General features: G+C 33.7%; 1 protein-coding gene across 1 annotated transcript in view; it reads left to right on the top strand.

The window, feature by feature from the left end:
• LOC129216104 (dimethyladenosine transferase 1, mitochondrial-like) overlaps positions 1 to 20,014 on the top strand; it is a 52,945-nt gene that overhangs the window by 28,615 nt on the left and 4,316 nt on the right. Inside the window, exon 4 of the mRNA XM_054850258.1 lies at positions 14,658 to 14,929. Coding sequence (XP_054706233.1) covers positions 14,658 to 14,929 — 272 coding nt within the window. The remainder of the gene's footprint in view (positions 1 to 14,657; positions 14,930 to 20,014) is intronic.

The following is a 20,014-nucleotide window of genomic DNA, read 5'->3' as shown; positions in this document are numbered from 1 at the left end:
CATTAATACGGTTTCTGATCTCATCTAGGAAAAATTAACGAATGAATGAATATTTGCAATAAATAAATTTATAAATTCGTTTTATTTTTAGAAAAATGTTCGTTATTGAAAATTGATAATATCAAAAAAGGAAGGAAAAAAAAAAGATAGCCTACATGACCACACTGAATTTTAACGAAATGAACTCCAAATTCTAACAAAAAAATATTCTTTAAAAATGGATGATCCTACTTAATAAATCTGAAAAATCGAGTGCCGAATAAAAGTGGGGACTAACTAGTTATCGGTTGGCGAAATTCCTTCACTTCCTCTGCCTGTTTGCCACTCTCCCCAACCCCATCCGAGTTAGCAGAAAACATTCTTAAAAATGAAACTAGATCCTCTTTGCATAGTTAATACTTGATTGTACAATAAACATTAATGCCACTAATTACTTACATTAACCTTTATTTGAACTGATAATATTTATATTTTAGTGCTAAATTAAATACTACTTTGTTGGTTAGTTACCTGTTTTACAAATGTAGTGGCGACTAGAAAAAAATGTGGCTACTATAAATGCCTTTTCTCCACTGGTGACCAGAAAATTCCCCTAATCTTTATCTTTGAATCCTTTTCTTTTTGAAAAAATATTTATTTATTTATCTAAGTACTATATGCAGATGAGAAGGCTACGATAGCATTTCTCAAGGGGTTGTTATGGTGAAAGTTCTTTCAAATTGAGCATAACAACGGCAAAGTCGCGGACGGCTACGGATAAGGATTTCCTGAATTTGAAAAATTAAAGATTTTTCTCTGATCTTTGTATGCAAGGGTGCTCACCCTGCTCCAAGCTCAAAGGCAAAAATCACTCCTTCCCCCACTCTCAATGTTTGTAAACTATCTTGCGTTGAAATTTTGCAATAAAACTAAACCTAGCACTTTTAGAGTCTCAGATTCCCAGTTAGTAAATTCGGCAAAATACATGAGGTATTACATGCATTATATGACCAACAGTATTGGGACACTTTCAAAAATTCACAATTTTATGGTTTCTCAAAAAATAAAAGACCAATTGCTCTCTGCTCTGTAATTTTTTTCTCATGAAAAGTATACTCCAGACGTCAAAACCAATAACAATTAAGTCTGATATTCATTTAGGGGACCAGCAACAAATAATCTGTTCTTATCATGAATCACTCTATAACGATGGCAGGAAAGTGTTGCCAGTTTGCTAACAATTCCTTACCATTCGTCGCCTATCCTAGAATTATAGAAATTCGGCTCATTAGATTGCTGATAACTTTTTAAAATTTAAAGAAATTGCGGTGGAATTTTTTTCATGGATTGTAGGATGTATCTGAGCTTTGAATTATGAACGTTATAAATTGCTATCTTTCGTGTCTGCGCAGTGAAAAATTAATAGCTTTAACTGTTCATATTTCAACAAATTTTCAATATTTTAACTTCAAATTTTATTATTATGTTTCTCTAAAATGCTGTCAAATATTTTGAAAGTTTAGTAACGTTTGACGAAATACTCTGCGTAATATAAGGCGAAAACCTTCAAAAAAATTTTGCATTTTTGAAAGAAATGCTTATATTTCCATGGGTATAAGAGATACTTTCACAAAAATATAAAAATAAGTTTTTGATAGATTTTTAACTCATTTCTGAAAATTATAGCTTATTCCCAGCAATTTGCAATGAAAAATTATCAAAAAACTTTTTTACTCAATTTGTTGTCGGTCCCCTAAATGAATAGCAGACTTAATTTTTATTGGAAAATGACAACTAGAGTATACATTTTATGCGAAACAAATTATAGAGCAATTGATCTATTATTTCTCGAGAAATCCCTAAACATGTGAATTTTTGAAAGTGTCCCAATGCTTTTGGTCATATAGTGTATATAGTGCTTCTACTTCAACACATTGAGTTTTTATTAAAATTTTCTAATGAGTCTTGTTGGTGTCTGATCCTCGTTAGTTGTCATAATAAATATTAAGGGTTGTCCTTTTTTTCAGAAGGCACGAAAATATTACCTACATGTATATCTGCCTGAAAAAAAAAAAAAATCTTGAAATACTTAGATGAAAAAAATCTCAACGCCTCGCTCTGCCAGATTTTAAAGTTTTTATCGCTCTGCCACGTTTTCATGCATCTTGCATTTAATGAATCAATAATAAAAAATAAAAAAAAGGGCACGAAACAGATTTGCAGGAAATACATAAAGTTGAAACAAAAATGAAAATGAACAGCTTACATTTAGGAAAGCAATTATAGGTACAAGTAAGAGTTCACAATTAAAAAAAAAAACAAACAAGACAAACTTTTTCTTTTAAGTTCTGTGTTACGCACTTCTGTGCCGAAAAATTATCGTATCCTGTCTTCAGTCACAGAATAAAATGAATGTTCTAATCCAATGATTATCAAGTAATTTTCATTCGTATAGAACAAAAATCTTTTTTGAGATCCCACATTTTCTATTCTATTGACTCCTAGTAATATGTAAATACAGCGAGAGAAAGGATTTAGCTTCTTGTTTAGGAGAGGGAACCATTTCTATATTTAATTAACATGATCTTTATCGTAAGCATACTATTTACTCAGAAATACTCCCTATTTTCCCAAGCACTCTGTTTGGGGGCTATGCCTTTTAATTTTCTCGAAAATAAAAATTTTCAAAATGCACTTTTAGACGATCTCTAATATTATTTGGAAGTAAGTAAGAGGTCCTGTGATCTTCCACCAGCAAATTTTTGAACTTGAAACGCCAAAAACACAATTTCAGGTTCTTCAATTCTGTTAGGAAACGGGGAGTTCGGAAGCTTTCCCCGCAATTTTTCGAAATAGTCTAAAAACGCAGTCTTAGTGTGATGTTGGGGGGGAGGCAAAATTTTTAAAGTGTTATAAACATGATTGTAGGCCATCTTTATTAACGTTGGGGACATGCAGGTTTTTGAAATCCAAAAATGCAATTTTAGACGACTTTTTTTTTCTTTTTTTTTCTTTTATGGTCAAAGAAGGACTTTTCACAAACTCCCTTCCCGAAATTTTTTGAAATTAAAGCCATAAAAACGAAATTTAAGACGATCTTTAATGATGTTTTTTTAAGGGGGGGGTGCTTATGTGACCTGAAAACCTTTATGCCTGTAATTAATTTTTTCTACATTGTATTAAAATGTTGATCTAGCTTCTGAGAATGAAAATAGAAAACAGTGAAAACTTGTAACCCCCATTCTATATTGTTCACATTTTAGTTAGCTTTGTCGGCAACATAAGGCTGAAAACGTCATTAAAACTAATACATACAATGCTTAGTAATTCTACCACGGTGTGTTTTTTACATTAACTGAATCATATTAAATTGCTAATATATGTTTCATGATTTTCTATGTATTTAATGAGTATGTTGGTGTACGGAATGTTTTCCGCTATTGAATTTTCCACCTCCAAACCTTCTAAAGAAATTTGACGAGTCTGGCTCTTAAAGACACAAATAATTTTCAAAAATGTTTGTTGAGCTGTGGAAAGCACTTTATGTGTGTACCATTTGTAGTAACATAAAACACATGTAAAACGATGCAAAATACCCAGTATCTGGAATACGATTTAATCTATATATAAAAATATTTTTCTACTGGAAGGGAAAAATGTCAACTTTTCGCATTCGACAGCATTGTAACAATGTTCATTATATTGTAAATAAACAATTTGACTCAGAAATATTCCTTTCAAATCTATTTCTTTTCAAACCACAAATTTGAAAAAAAGCAGGTGTTGCGAATTTAACAGCTAATAGCACGCATCTACATGGATTCACTTTCAAAAGCACTTGATTCTTCACGAAAGCCTTAGGAAAAGAGGAAAGAAGAAAGGACGTCCAGCGGAGGTCATTGAGGGGAACTAATGAGAGGGTAATAAATCTTACACCCCATTAGCTTTTACCCCTCAAAAAGGGGAAAAGGGGAGGTAACTATTTGTTTAAAAAATGGTCGCATTATTTCAAACAAGATCTCAAAAGAGAGCTGGAAATATTTTGCGTGTCAGGGCGTTCTTAAAATTTCGATAGCACGAGTTGCAGATGTTTTACAGAGCGAAATGTCCAACAGTACCTCGTTTTCGAAGAAATTCATTTTTTCTCGAATTTTAAAAAATCGGAGAATGGACACATCAAAAAAGTAAAAACTAAAAGAAACAGACATGGTCTTGAAAAATACTCAGAAAAAAAAACGGATCCGAAAACTTTACAGGAATTTGTAAAACAAGCTCCAACTTTCCCCGTAGGTTAACATTAGATCCGAATCTTTCAGACTCTCAGTGAAGAGCACCCTTAAATGCCAAAATCTCTTAGAAAATCAATATTTACGCTCTGCAACTATAATCCATTAAAGACATGCATATCGACAATAGAATTACAAAGTTTGAGCATTTGAATCATTTTTGTTCAGAATTTATGACATTCTAAAATCCAGGAAAAAGTTTCTCTGCTGCGTTTTGTCAAGCCTTTGCATACGGGCTACACAAAAGTTAATGAACTCAGACTCACAAAAATACTAGAACGTGTTGACAACCAAAAGTACTTGAAGCTCGTAAAATTTCAGGCTTCCAGTGTTATAAAATGTCCCGTAATCTGAGATTGAACATGGCAATTCTTTACAACTGACATAATTTCAAGCTCGTTTTTTTATCCTTATTCGAAAGAACACCATCCAAGAAAAAGCTTATTTTGAAAGGAAAAAGTGTGTTCTTTCTAATGGTATAAACGAAAAGAAGATGCGAGGTGACTAACTTGAGCTATAGCGCTTTGAAAATAGGCTATTTTTCACTTGAATGGTTTTGATAGCCACTTTGAATTACAATATCTTCCAGAAAATATATATTTAAGCTCTGTAACTGCAACCCATTAAAAACAAGCATTTTTACAATGGAATCATGCAGCACGAGCTTTTGAATTATTTTTGTTTAGATTTTATGACAACTTGAAATCCAGGAAATTTTTTTCCCATTGCGTTTTTTGCAAGTTGACACGCATGCTACACAAAATCAAAAGAGCTCAAAAATACTTGAATTTACTAAAGGTCAATCATACTTTAAGCGCCTAAAATTTCAGGCTTCCAGTGTAATAACATTTCCTGTAAAATTGGTGTAAACTTGGCAATTTGGCACAAAAAATTGATCCGCTATCTTGGATCACTTTTTTTAGAGATTCTAGATCCTCAGGATTTGGATCTAGGAAGCTGAAAATTTGCATTGATTAGTTTCAAAGGCATCTCTACTCCTCTATAAAATTTCATTCAAATCGGAGATGGTCGAATGGGGACCCCTAGGTCACTTGACATGGAATGACCCAATTATGTTTAGCATAGTGACGCCATTTTTGCAAATTTATGATGCTCCCTCTAGTGAACATAGACTCATCTGTACACATAATCTTTCTTAGAAAATGGTGTTAGTTAATGTCTCGGGCTAATAGCCATCTGCAAATTGTTACACGCTTTTCTAAATTTGAATTGCGCAATTCTTGTACGAGTGTGAAATTGTAATGGTGACACTTGTTATGGTGCAATGTTTTCATAACTTTACTTTGTGAAAGGCCACCTTCTCTCTAGCAATCATGCGTGAACTCACACTTTGGTTTTCTACTAATCACTCCAGCACATACTCCTCAACATCAGCAGATCCATGATCCTCCCTCCTTTCCTGTTCCAGAGAGAGCAGAAATCATTTTCCATCCCCTTTTGGAGCCCCTACACATTCTTCAAATGCTGACTGACAAAAATTTCTGACTGAAAAGTATCCTCAATGGGTTGGTCGTACGGGCCTCATTCCTTAGCTACCTAAATCACCAGACCTGACTCCAATGGACTTCTTTTGGGGATTCTTGAAACAAGAATTTTACATAGCAGAAGTAGCCAGTTTGCAGGAATTGAGCAACCGGCTTGAAGGAACAGTAGTGAAATGAAATTTCCCTTAGAGCAACGTTTGTTTCCGTTCGCATAAAGGGAAGTTCATGTATCAGTTGTTGGCGGCGACCAATTTCAGCATCTGTTGAAAATTTTGAAGATCAATAAAGGTCAGGATTCCCGGTCGCCACTCGCCACGTGGCGACCTAGTTTGAAAAAGTGGCGACCTAAAAAAACATCCTCAGTCGCCATTTTCCCCCCTGTTGTTTCTAAGAAAAAAAATCTTGGGAAGAACACTAATTATGCACAAACTCAAGAGAGTGGAAGAAAATAAATCGGTTTGGAAGCATACGCAGAGGATAAACACATCAAGGAAGATCTTTTTTTGACCAGAACGGCAATACTTTTCTGTTACGTGTGAAACATAGACGCCATATTTGGTCACTCACAAGATTTAAGTAGGCAAAGTACTTAAGTTTGCAAAAACAAAGTTGAATTTGATGTTTATTCAAATAAAAACTAATAAAAATAATGCAAATGTGCTGTAAAGCATTTTATTTATTTATTTTTATTATTTAAAACAGTTCTCTTGCTAAATGAAAATTTTTGTGTTTAAAATTTCATCTTATCCTTATTGCATTGGAAGCTAATGTGCTAAAAGCTGTAACAGTTCAATTAAACTGACGTTTGATGAAGGTTTTACATTTGACAATTTTTTTTTATGCTACAAATTCAAATACCTAAGTCTTAAATTTTAGCGCAGGTGCCATATTTGGTCACTTCCATGATGGAAGTAGACAAGATTCTTTAAGTGCCTAAGTTTACAAAAATAGAATTGGATGTCTATTGCAATACAATGCAAACTATTGAACATTCTGTGAAATGTGTTGTATTTGATGCCCTGAATAATTAACTATTTTCTTAAATGCAAAAAATTTTCCTTCAAATTTTATCTTCAGACTATTGTTTTATCCATATTGCTTCAGATGCTAATGTGCTAAAAACCGAGTCTTTCATCTAAATTATTGTTTTTTGATGGTTTTTGATCAGTAAAATTACTTTCATATCTTAAATGTTTCGCGTAGTCGCCATGTTTGGTCATTCGCAAGATGGAAGCAGACAAGACAATATCATTGCCTAAGTTTGCAAAAACAGAATTGGATGCCTATCTCGGTGCAAACAACTGAAAATAACATAAAAAGGGCCTAAAAATATGTTTTTTTTAAATTAGTTATTTTTTTTTGAAAAGTGAATTTTCATCAGCAAAATTTGTATTTTTTGTAAATTTCATCTTAAAATGCAGTTTTTTGCCGACTTTTCATTGATTTATTTATCTATTTATTTGAAAAAAAAATGCATGTTTATAGCTTTTAAAATGTAATTCTGTAAAGCTCTATGTATTTGTTTTTTTTTATATGAAAGTAGTAAAAACTCCTCTCCCATTTTGTACTTCAACACTCGGTGACAATGGTGGCCACTGGCCACTTAGAAATTTTCTGAATCTTGACCTTTAAAGATCGATTAAATGTACTCATTGATGTTAGTGTAACTTTTTTATTGTTGATTTTCCTTTGTGAAAAGCAGGGGAAAGTAATGCTTCTTTTTTTTCTACTTATTGTTATCTCTTGTGTTTTTACTTAATAAAATGCTAAAACTATTATTTTAATATAAAAATATCATTTCCTTAAACAAAGAAAGCAACATGTTTTTATGAAACAGAAAATTTGAAACGAAAAAGTGTGACTCTTTGCTGGTTTTCTTTTTTCAACGAATGCAGATTTTTACACTGTTTCAAGCAAAAACCTGAATTTTTGCTGAACTTGAAGCCCAAAATGATTTGTTGTTGAATCATCTGAAAGCTAGGGAAATGGGTCAGTTTTTGGTAGATTTGACCGATTGTAGCTCATACGGTTGTTTTTGAAAATTTTGATTGAAAACTTTGGCACCATTTCATATTTGTTTGTGTCAAATGTTTCAAAGCTTGTAGCTCGCTGTGAAATGAGACTGTTTTGATGGGGAAAATGTCATTTTGTAGGATTTAGTCTGCTCTTTTTAAATATGTACTTATTTTGTATGTAGGTCCTACAGGAATCTCAGAAATCGGTCGTTTCCTTAGAATTTTGTTTTTTTACTAATTTTCCTTATATCTACCATAACCTCGGTTTTGTTTAAGGCTGCTCTTCAGTGAGGGAAAACATTGAAGTTAGGGTGTAAATGGCTTTCTTCCTTGAACGAAGAGCGTGAACCTGAATCAAGTGATTGACACTTCAACGGCCAATGGAGTGGACGGTAATCGATGTAAGGCAGGAACACGTGACCTGTCACAGCTGTCATTGTTCTGGAGGGAAAGGAACCCCTAAATGACCCCCGCCGTGAAGAGCAATCAAGGAAATTAGCTGGCGGCCAAAACCCCACTTGAACAGTACCGATGCAAAGGTTGAACAAAACAGAAAATAATAGTCAGTACCAAAGGGTCTGCGGTAATTTTTGAAACAAAGTTTTTTTTTTTTGGATATGCGTTCCCAGATTTTATATTCAGGAAAAATTGATGAATGAAATGAAAATTTATCATAAATTGAACAGGAAAAACGATTGTCTTTTTTTTTTTTTTTAAAGATGTTTTCAATTATCACGTCCAAATTTTATTTCGTTCATAAAGCTAATTCGTTTCTTGTCTGAAGTTTAATTAAAGAATGCAATTTTTTGCGTTAGGATATGATTATAAATATATATATTAAAAAAAAAAACGTAGGAGGTATAAGCTTAGTGTAAAACTGTGATGTAGTCCCGGAAAAAAAGGGTGAGGAGGGATGATTATATATCGGTTATCGGATATTTAGAGTCAAGAGGTGGAATGATGCTGATTTTATTTTTTATTATTGGGAGGACGGCAGAAATGTCGTAATCAGAAAACAATTTCATATTAGGATATGGTTACATTTCAAAGAGGGGGGGGGGGAGGATCCCGCTATTATTAGTATATATATATATATATGGTCGAAAGAGGAATACTTCTGCAATTCGATGGAGGATATGCAACGCTGAACTGACATTTTTGTTAATTAATCAATTAATGTTTTAGATATTTATTTATATTTTTCCGGTGATTCATCATGCGCAGGGCTGCATTTGTTTACTATCAGTAAACAAATCATCCCGCAAAAACATAGATAATCAGCGTGGTGACTAGAGCAGCATACACAAGACTAAATGATTAATATACTTCTTAAATTTGAAATTCTTTTTCAAAAATAATAATAATAATAATAATAATATTAATAATAAATAATATTTTACGCATCAGACGAAAAGTGCAACAGGCTATAATAATAAGTAGTTGGTAAGTCTTTTATTGAAGTGTATTTTCGAAGCACGCAGTTATATAATTTTTGAGAACATTTGAAAGTATATTTCGTGGGTAGAATTACACGAGCAACAGGGAATTACTTGCAATAATGTACTTAAATTAAAAATACAAGCTGCAGTTTACTTGCAGTAAACTTGGAACAATGTACTTCGACTTATTCAAATGCAAAATGTTAGGAGTAATGGAATAACTTTTTAAAACTTTTTTTGATTTTTTTTTCTTCTCAGGTCTTTTTTTTTTTCTAATGGTTTTCAATTTTTGGTTACATTAGTTATGCATTGCTTTCTGTGATTCAAAATAGTAACAATAACAATAATCAGAAATGCTATCCTTTCTGCGGATACTATGGTGAGAAAAGCAACGGCTAAAAGCACAATTTTCAGAAAATTCATTCATGCTCGCATTTTGAAATTAAATGAAACCTCTTTATTACCACACAATGTTGACAGCTTCATGCAAACGAAGTCCTAAACTTGATAGCTGCACTCAATCAAGCTTTCATTGATGCAAATTATTGCAATCAATCAAACAATCGTAACAATTACGTGAAATATTCCCTACTTACGTCAATTGTTTGCTCGTAAGAACGTGAACAATGTCTTACATACGTAATTTATATTCAGAAAAAAATATCAGAATTGAAAATATAATCCGACATTTGCAAATCACACACATTAGTATACTATCCTTTAAATTAAAAAAATATTTCAATTTAATTTTTTTCTTTTTGTATAAAAGTATTCATGAAGCAGAATTTATAAATTGTTGAGTGTACTAACATTTATTGCTCTAATTTTTCTAATTTTTCTTTTTTTGATCTCTTCTCGACTTCGCGGGGAAATTTTAAACTGTTAGCAAAATTAGTGTAACTCAAATAACTCTAGAACGTGGAAGAGAAATCTGTCAGGTCCAATAAAAACTTTTTGAATGATGTAAAAGACAGAAACACATGTATCTATCTCTATTGATGAAGACGTTCTTAGTAACCGCGAAACAAGTGTAATTTAATTTGCACGTTTGTACATTAAAATAGTGTAATTTCTATGTTAATAAATGTTAACATTTAAAATCAACAAAAGTTGAGAGATGTGCGCAAAGTTGCGTGAGACTAATACCAATCATTCGCCCTCGAATACCTTATTATTGCTTGACCAAGACCAAATATATTCTTTTTTTGAGCGACCACTGTTGGTTATTGTTTTCACTTGTCCGTAGTTGATGTTCTTTCGACTTTATTTTTCTATGCTTTTAATGCAAACTCGTCTGTTCCATGTGTCTTCACGATCATGTCCCTCCTCCTGGGCGGTGAAGTTCATGTCCCCCGCTATCGACTTTACTTATTCCCGACCCTCTCGATTTTCTACAATACTTTTCAGACAAAACAGCATTCAGTCAACAACGTCTAGCATCCAGCCCCTGGAATTCATTTGAATGTAGAAGTCTTGTATTCAAATCATGACTTTTACAAATATAATTCGGATAGGAACCATTTGTAGAAATAAGAAACCCAACGAGTATTGTTCTACCACAATTCGTGATTGTGAAAAACATAATTTAAATTCAAGACGTCAAAATTCAAATGAAAGCTATGGGCTGGATGCTAAATGTTTCTTTCTTTTCTGTTTGGTATTAATTTATTTTTTGAATGTTTTCCCCCCATTTATGAATAATATTAAGTAATGATAATGTTTCAATGAAGCTTTAACACCATTTTAAATCGGGTGCTCCAAAATATCTTCAATTTTTAAATGTGTAAATTGTAAATAAAATATGCACTTTAAAAAGCATGAGCTTTGTGCAAGAAATAGATAAAAGTCAAAAACAACGTCTTAAAAGCACATGTAAAAGATGTTTATTATAAGTGTAGAAAATGCATTGCTTGATTGAAAACTTGTGGCTATGTATTTGTTTTTTTATCCAGGATATTAAAAAACTTTGACACTTTGAATTAAAATTCAACTAGAAATTTGGTTTTTTGTACTAATATTCAAGCCGTATATATTGTATTTATGGTTCAGTTCCCTTCTTGTTGTTTACCTTTTTTATAGCGAAATTGAGGCTATAAACGAAATTGTTATTCGGTTCCTTAGACTTCACTATAAACAGGCGCGACTGCACAGTGCATACACACAAATATATATTGATAAAGACCGGCTAAAATTGAAAAACCTTAGGTTTTAGGGAAATGTTTTAGACGTCAGACAAATTATTTGTCTGAGCTTATGAACATTTCAGTGTAACACGACTACCGAAAGATTCTTAGAACATTGTGTATTCATCCAGTTAAAAACAAAATGGTCAGTGTTCTCCCTTTTCCCCCATCAGTTCTCTAATTATCTGTAAATTTAAAGCAGTGGTTCCTAATCTTTTGCACGTTGCGACCCTTTTTTGTCCAAGTAAAGGACCTGTGATCCCGTAACCTACATGTCAGTAAAGTATCGCTAGGTGTGGACCTAACCTGGCAACATTGTGAAAGCTACGTTAGATGCTACATTACAAAACTGCTATGTTAGATACGATCCACCCCCAACTATACTGTGGTAGGAATAATGTTTCGACCCAATAAGAAATGCTACACGACCCCATTTGGGGTCACGACCCTGGGAACCCACCCCTGCTTTAAAACAATTTTTTATACTCATTCATGTTTTAAAGAAATGCAGGTATGTATCATTTTTCTCCTTAGAAAGTTTTCAAAAGAAAAATTCAGTGAAATCCTGTTACAACGTATATCAGTATAACGAAATACCCGTTTCAACCAAATAAGTTTTCAGTCCCGATTTTGAAGTTCATTGTTACTGGATTTCACTGTATTATGAATTACATGATCAATGTGTACATACCTTGTAAAGAATTTTTTACGAGTTTGGCTCGAGAAATTATTTTCAAAAATGTTTGTTGAGCTGTGGAAAGCATTTTATGCATTTACATTTGTAGTAACATAGTATAATATAGACAAAAATAGATTCCAAATATCTAGTAAGTATCTGGAATACGGTTTTGGACCCCGGTTTTTTTTTTTTTTTTGAAATGGTCGCATTATTTCGAGCAAAGTCTCAAAAGAGTGCTGGAAATATGTTGCCAGATTTTTTATGGAGCAAAATGTCAAACAGTACCTACCACCTTTTTCAACGAAATTCATTTTTTCTCAAATTTTAAACAATCAATGAATGGATATTTCAAAAAAGCAAAAAGTACACGACACAGATAGAGGCTTGAAAAATACTCGGAAAAAAATTTATATGAAAACTTCAAAGGAATTTGTAAAACCTTCATCCAACTTTCCCCGCAGGTTAACATTGGATCCGTAGGCTTTCAGACTCTCAGTGAAAAGCATCCTTAAATTTGCTTATAAAGTAGCATTAATATACATATCTTATCTTTCTTTGGATGCACCAGCTCCATTGTTTATGCCTTCTTGATGTAGTGAAAAGTAATGGGGGTAGTGCATCCCCAGAAATAGAAATATTTATTAATGCTATATTATAAGCATACTTAAGATCATTTTAATCTTAATTATATCCGTGAATTAATTTGAAAAACACGGAAAGGTTCTTCACTGAAGGTCTGCGATGCAACTTTACGCAAAATGCGATACTTCCTTTTTTTTTAAATTTACAACGTGAATTTTTTTTTTTTTTTCGGATATAGAGTTTATAGGTGTGAGTCCTATACTCTGGTTTCATGCCAAAAAATAAGGGAAAAAATTGTAAAACAAACCCCTAGAAAAAAGGATGGGTTTTGATGATTTTAAAAATATAATAAGTGGTAATACCCCCCATGAGTTAACCAATTTCCTCCATATGTTCTTGCGTACTAACTTAGCACCTCTCTAGCCCCTCAGAAAAGTATTAATGCATAATATAACGATCCCTTACCCTCCAAATAAAAATAATGGCTATGAAACTGTCAAAAACTGAAAAAAATTGCAGGCGACATTTCCAAAAAAGCGGGACGTTTGAATGGGAAAAGGTGGTCATATTTGGATTCAGGAGGTCATTTAGCACAAGAATTCACAAGAATGATCTCAGAAGCACTCTTTAAAAACTATATCCTTTCTAAACACAAATCAAATCGTGAAGATGTTTCCAAGCATGTGGATTCACTTTCAAAAGCACTCATTCATTCCTTCATTGAAAATTGCCTCCGGAAAAGAGGGGAGTAGTAAATGGAAACGGTCGTTTGCGCTAATGATTGTAACTCTTATACACCTCACCCGGTTTTTCCCCTCAAGAAAGGACGGACTGGTGGGAGGCGTGGCTTAGTAGAGAAATTGAGCCTTTTCGAAAATATTTCAGATGGTTGGAACTCCGATATTTTTTTAGAAATGGTCGCATCATTTCAAACTTAGTCTCAAAAGAGAGCTGGAAATATTTTGCGTGTTGGGGCGTTCTTAAAATTTCGATAGCACGATTTGCAGCTTTTTTACAGAGCGAAAGGTCGAACAGTACCTCGTTTTCGAAGAAATTCATTTTTTCTCGAATTTTAAAAAATCGAAGAATGGACGTATCAAAAAAGTAAAAACTAAAATACACAGACATAGGCTTGAAAAATACTCAGAAAAAAAATTGACCCGAAAACTTCAAAGGAATTTTGTAAAATAACATTCAACTTTCCCCGTAGGTTAACTTTAGATCCGAATCTTTCAGACTCTCAGTGAAGAGCACCCTTAAGGATTGGACACGATAATTGGTGGTTCGATGCTCCGCTTCTATCGCCCCCTTTCCTATGTCAGATTCGATCTCATCCTGTATGTGTGAACATATGTACTTTTTGTATTACATAAAGCATACATGTTCTTTATATACTGTGAGCAGCACATAGATAATTTCTGTTGGTGCAATTATTGTGTTTTGCATTTTCAGAAACAACCTCTAAGAGTGACCAACCTCCATAAACGAGCATTTATTTTTTTCAGGAATGGAGAGTAATATATTCGCATTATATATATATTTTAAGAAAATGAGCAATAATTCACAACTATTGGGGGGGGGGGAGGGTTTGGAAATTCTGCCCCGTGTATTAGTCAACCCCTGACTTTAAACATCATTTTTTGTAATAAATTTCTCGACTTATATGCGAGTATATACCGTAGTTGTTCCAGAGAAGTTTCACTGCACTATTTTAATGATGTGAGTTGAAACATCAAGAATTCTTACCAAATGTTTCGTAATACTTATGATTAGCTTCTGCTCAAGGATACCTTGTTCATTTTAAATTCAACTGTCTTCATCGATTTATTTTTAGAAATTCATTGATGCGAAACTTTTGTGCCCGTTCTGCCATGTCTTATATACTTTTTTGTATCTTAAAAAACTAGTAGAATTTTGATTTCATGTTTTTTATATCATACTGAATAATTTGCTTCAGTACATGAATAATAATTGTTTGTTTTCAATTAGGGAAATTGCTTGTGAATGGACTGTCCATCCACCACCTGTGTACATAATTGGCAACTTACCATTTAATGTGTCAACACCATTAATAATTAAGTGGCTGAGACATTGTGCCGATCATACTGGGCCATTTGTTTATGGAAGAACAAAACTTGCTCTCACATTTCAGCGTGAGGTTGCGCAACGAATGGTAGCTGCACCCGGTTCGGACATGAGATGCAGATTGTCGGTTGTTTGCCAATATTTGTGCGTTGTGGACCACATGTTTACGATTCCAGGTGAGTTAGGTTTCATTTCATGGGAAGTACATTAGTTTTTTCAAGTTTTATTTTGTTAAGCATCATTTCTTGCACTTAATCATTTTTACAATAAAACCTGTGTGTGGTGATGTTTTATTCACTGGAATAGTTTTTTGCATGATAAATTTGTCAGGTTACTTTTAATATGTTGCTTGATATTTTGATTTAATGTGAGCTCAAGGGTGAAAGTTTTCAGTGTTTTGACGGATTTCGGGCATTTAAACAAAAATTACAGAAAGTGATGGAATAAAATAAAATTTAAGAAGTAATCAGTGAGTTAAATCTGGGAATTTGAGATAATTGTTTTTTTTTATTGAAATTGTACAGTATTGTGGCAATTAATTGAGAAATGTTATTTTTTCGTTTTATCACATGTAAGCGAACCAGTAAGCACTCAAATTCAGCTCAAAGTTCAAATGGGAGTTATTTTCAAACTAGTAGCTGTTTGCACACATCAGGAAAGTGGCAGGCATATAAATTCTTCCACCAAGTAGCTAGAAGTTCGCAGCGTTAGTTGTTCGCTTGTTGTGGGAGTAATTAGAGTCACAGGGGTAGGAGTGGAAATTTAAAAATTTTAGGACATCACTTTTTTAAAATTTTAGGACATTTTTTAGGACATGTGATATGGGCTTCATAGCCCTACGTACCAACTATTAGTCAAAATAAAAATAGTATTTACTGTTTTTGACTCCTGCAGTATCAGGTTCCTATTTTTTTATATGTTTTGTAAAAGTTGATAAGATGCAAATATGGGATTTTTGCAATTTTGTCCTCTCCTGTACATTTAGGCAAGTATACCTTTTGAAAATATATTTCTTTACGACTTAAAGAAATACAGGAGTTTAAAACCAACTTAATATTTTACATTTTCACATAAAATTTAAATGAATTAGATAAAGTTATATTGAATGAAGATGGATTTTTTAAAATTAGACATGAGAAATATGATTAACATTTTTATTCAAATACCTGTCATTAGTTACACAAAACTAATTAATAATGTTTACTCACACTGCATCCAAATCTGAACATATCTCTTTCACAAAAAAACTACTTTTCCGTTAGCCGGGCGAAAGCGAAAATCGCCAAACGATTACACCCAACACTAAGTAATTATTTGCCAAATTGATGTAGAAATCCGCCAATTTACCTACAACTCGTGTTAGATGTATTCGATTTCGGGGATTTTCGCTTGCGCCTGGCTAACGGAAAAATACCCAAAAAACAAATCATAAAAATTATTTCGGAAAACAATAAAACTTCTCTTCTTTATCTAACCAAACACTACTTAATACAAATCAAATAATATATCTCATATCTTCAATACTTTCTGCTTATTGCGACAGTCAGCAAGCTTTTCATTGACTATCTGCATTGAAGAGTTCGCAGTAGATAGCATCATCTGAGCAACCTTAATGTCAGACATATCGCTATCATTTATAGCTTTTGTTAATTTTGTTGTTGCTTCATTGAGCAATTTTTGGGCAGCACTCTGATCACTTAATTTTTTTTTTTCTTCACTTTGTAATTTTTGTAACTCAACTGAATTTGAAAGTTTTAACTTTTTTGCAGTTTCGTTTGCTTCGGCATCTGCTTTGTGTTTTTTTGCTTTTGCTTTTTCCTGCTCCAAATAAGCCGAATATTCTGAATGAGATCTTTGCACTGATGTCATCATTCCTTTTGTAATTTTAATATCCGAGATGCTCTTCTGTTGCCGGATTACATCTTTACACATTCTAAGAGAATTGATGCTCAACTCTGAAAGCGACGATCTTTCTTTAGTAACAATATTATTATTCACTGAAAAGCCTCTTTCAGGCTGAGCATTTGCAGGAGTTAATGTGAGGCAAGCTTTAGCAACTCTTGAGAGATTTGCATATTTTAGAACTCCAGTACCATCTTTCATTTTGGAAATTTCACCCCAGTATTGGCATACATCAAAACTGTCATTGTACTTGTCAGCTACACTTGTTATGTCCTCATCACACATGTAAATGAGCCATTCTTCTCCTACTTGGTCACTCAGGTTACCAACATCTGATATCTGCGGTAAATAATTTACAAGGCGGCACACGGACAATTTGGAGTTTGACTTTTTTCTGCTTGAAGGGCACAAACATTCTACATCTTTTAAAAAGGAATTTGAAATGGGAAGATTTTTTTAGCAAGTAATTAGAAATAGCTGTGTACACACTCCTAACACGTAAAAAAAAAGACCTATCCACTGCATTCATTTTCATCGCATCTGTAGTCTTTTGACCGATAATAATTTTTTTTGCATCTAACCAGGTTTCTGCATTGTCTGGAGATAAGGCACAAATCTGGGTACCTTTTTTATCGCCAACAACTGCTGTTTTCATAAACTTCAATAAAACACTCCTGACAAACTCATTTAATTTTGAATACATGACATGTACAATAGGTTCTTCTTTCTGTAAAAGCAATGTGTATGGTTGGTAGATTGATGAAAGAAATGAAATGAAATGCAAATAAACTATTGTGGTGGGTTTTTTTAGGTACATGGCAATTCGTGAATATCTATCTGACTTAATAATATCTTGTCCAACACATTCCTTTAAGAAGTACTTTTTTAATACTTCATATTGTTCAATTAACCTGTCGCAAACAGGTCCAAGTGTCAACCATCTGGTTTCTACGTGTCGGATGAAAGCATGGTTGGCTAAGACATCATCTAACATTTGTTCTTGTAAGTAATGATAATCTTCTTTTTTAGCAGGTGATAGTTTAAACCATTGATGAATATCAATAGCAAATCTATCTATATCGAAAACCTCTACTAACTTCGCTAATCCTTTGCGTAAAGAATTATGAAGTACATGGAGGTAACACGTTCCTATGTTTAACAAAGGAGGCAGTGACTTTTCACTTAAAAATCCATCCAACTTTTTCCTCAATGATAAGTTCACGTTGGGGCCATCCATGGACAACTGTATAAGTTTTGCTATTTCTAAGTTATTATCATCAAGGAAAGTTAACAATTTACTAAGAAGAATTTGTGCATCAGCATGCCCCAAAAAGTAGGAATCAAAGTATGAGTACACTACTTTCTCTTGCGTTTCAGACCAATATGAAAGACAAATATCAAGTTGCTTTTTGGCTTGTTTTGTTGTACTTTCATCAAAATGTATAGCAAAATATGATCCTCCTACATCTTTAAGAAGTTCACCTTTCAGGTAAGGTGCATGTCCGAAATTTATGACATACCTCACTTTTTTTTCGGATAGTTTTATGCCTTTAGCCACATCGGAATCACCAAAAATATCACCATATAACTGACACAAGTCAGTCAGTGATGCAAACGAATAGTTATTCTTCACTGCAGCTAAAACCAAGTAGATTTCTGCTTTAAGAACTTTATCTGCCAAAGAAAATAGCAACACTTCTTTACTTGCTTGAAGAACTGAAGTATTCCCAGCAGTTGAGGATGATGATAACACTGATTGATTTTTAAGTCCACGAATCGCTCTTTTGTGTCTTTCACTGTTCCCGTGGGACAATATTTGAGAAAATCCCTGATTTCCAACCTTCATTACATAATTGCACGGAACGCACTTTGCTTCATACTCGTTATTCGTAGCGATACACCAATTTTTAATGGGATCCCCATTTTTATCCTTTTTTTCCAACCAAGCTGTTGAAAATTTCGTCAAACGAGGCATTTTGTTCTTTTTATGTAAATATCATTCAAAAAAGAACATTCCGCTTTCAAAATGATCGCACCAACACGTGAGCAAAACAAAAAAAAAGGCAGCCAAACAAACGTGAGGAATAAACAAATCAACTCACTTCACTTTACTTCACAGCGCAAGAAAAAAGTTCTATGATGCGTTCGCATGCTCTAGTTCGCATATTGCCGGTCGACCACGGTTGGTTAATCACATGACGTCAGCGGCTAGTCACCAGTTAACTGCAGTCAATCGGTAGCTGTTTGCGAACGCGTGGAGTTTCTCTCAGCACTTGATTGGTTTATCTCTTTCCTTTTCCCTACGTCATACAAAGCGGAGGCGGATTCCTGATGACGTCATCGGTTTTACCCATTGGCCCCGATCAGAGAAAGGAGAGAACGAATTCGCGCGTGGAATGCTCGATGATCGTAAAAGACGGGGAAAGTTCGGATGCTTAACAAAAAGCAAAAATTCACAGCTTGACAGCTGGAAATATCAAAATGATAAAGAATTGATAACATTTTAGGAAAATTAGGACAAAAATGTAAATTTTAGGACATTTTTAAAAATTTTAGGAATATTAGGAATTTTAGGACAACTCCGAGCCCTGGAGTCATGAATATCAGCCCTGAAACACATGCTAAAGTGATTGCACTTAGAGAACACACTTCTAAAACGTTAGAAGAAATAGGCAAAGTATGCGGAGTGAGTAAATCAAGTGTCGGGAGGATATGGCAGCGGTTTAAGACAACAAGAAATGCTGGAATAAAAAGTATTGGAAAATGCGGCCGAAAAAGATTAACTTTGGCTCGTGATGACAAAAGTTTACATCGAATGAGTGTTATGAATCCTCGATTACCTAGTTTTGATCTGTCCAAGTCCATGGTGGCAGCTGGTGTTGACACTGCACCTTCAACAGTGAGATACAGACTTTTAGAGTGTGGACGGAGAGCACATTGACCGTACAAGAAACTGCTTCTCACTCCTCGCATGAAGAAAAAAAGGTTAGAATGGGCACGGAAATATAAAACATGGACTGAGAAAGACTGGGAAAAGGTTTTATGATATATTTTCTGATGAAACACATTTTGTGGTTCAGGGATTTAGATTCAGGTTCCTGAGAAGGAGCAAAAGAGAACCTCTTTGTCCACACCACATTAAATAAGCACCCAAGTATCAGCCCAAAAAGATGTTTTGGGGTTGTTTCTGCATTCCCATAGAAGGAATGATGAACAGTGCCAGCTACGAATCGATATTGACCCAAAATGTGCTTCCAACCATGTCTACACTTTGGCCGAACGGAGATGGCGTTTTTCAACAAGATGGGGCACGATGTCACACATTGAAACAAACTGCCAATTTCTGCTTTCAAAACAAA

This window comes from Uloborus diversus, chromosome 2 (genome assembly GCF_026930045.1).
Source record: "Uloborus diversus isolate 005 chromosome 2, Udiv.v.3.1, whole genome shotgun sequence".
NCBI lineage: Eukaryota > Metazoa > Arthropoda > Arachnida > Araneae > Uloboridae > Uloborus > Uloborus diversus.
Note: the sequence above shows the minus strand (reverse complement) of the source record. Positions and strands in the feature narration are given on the sequence as shown.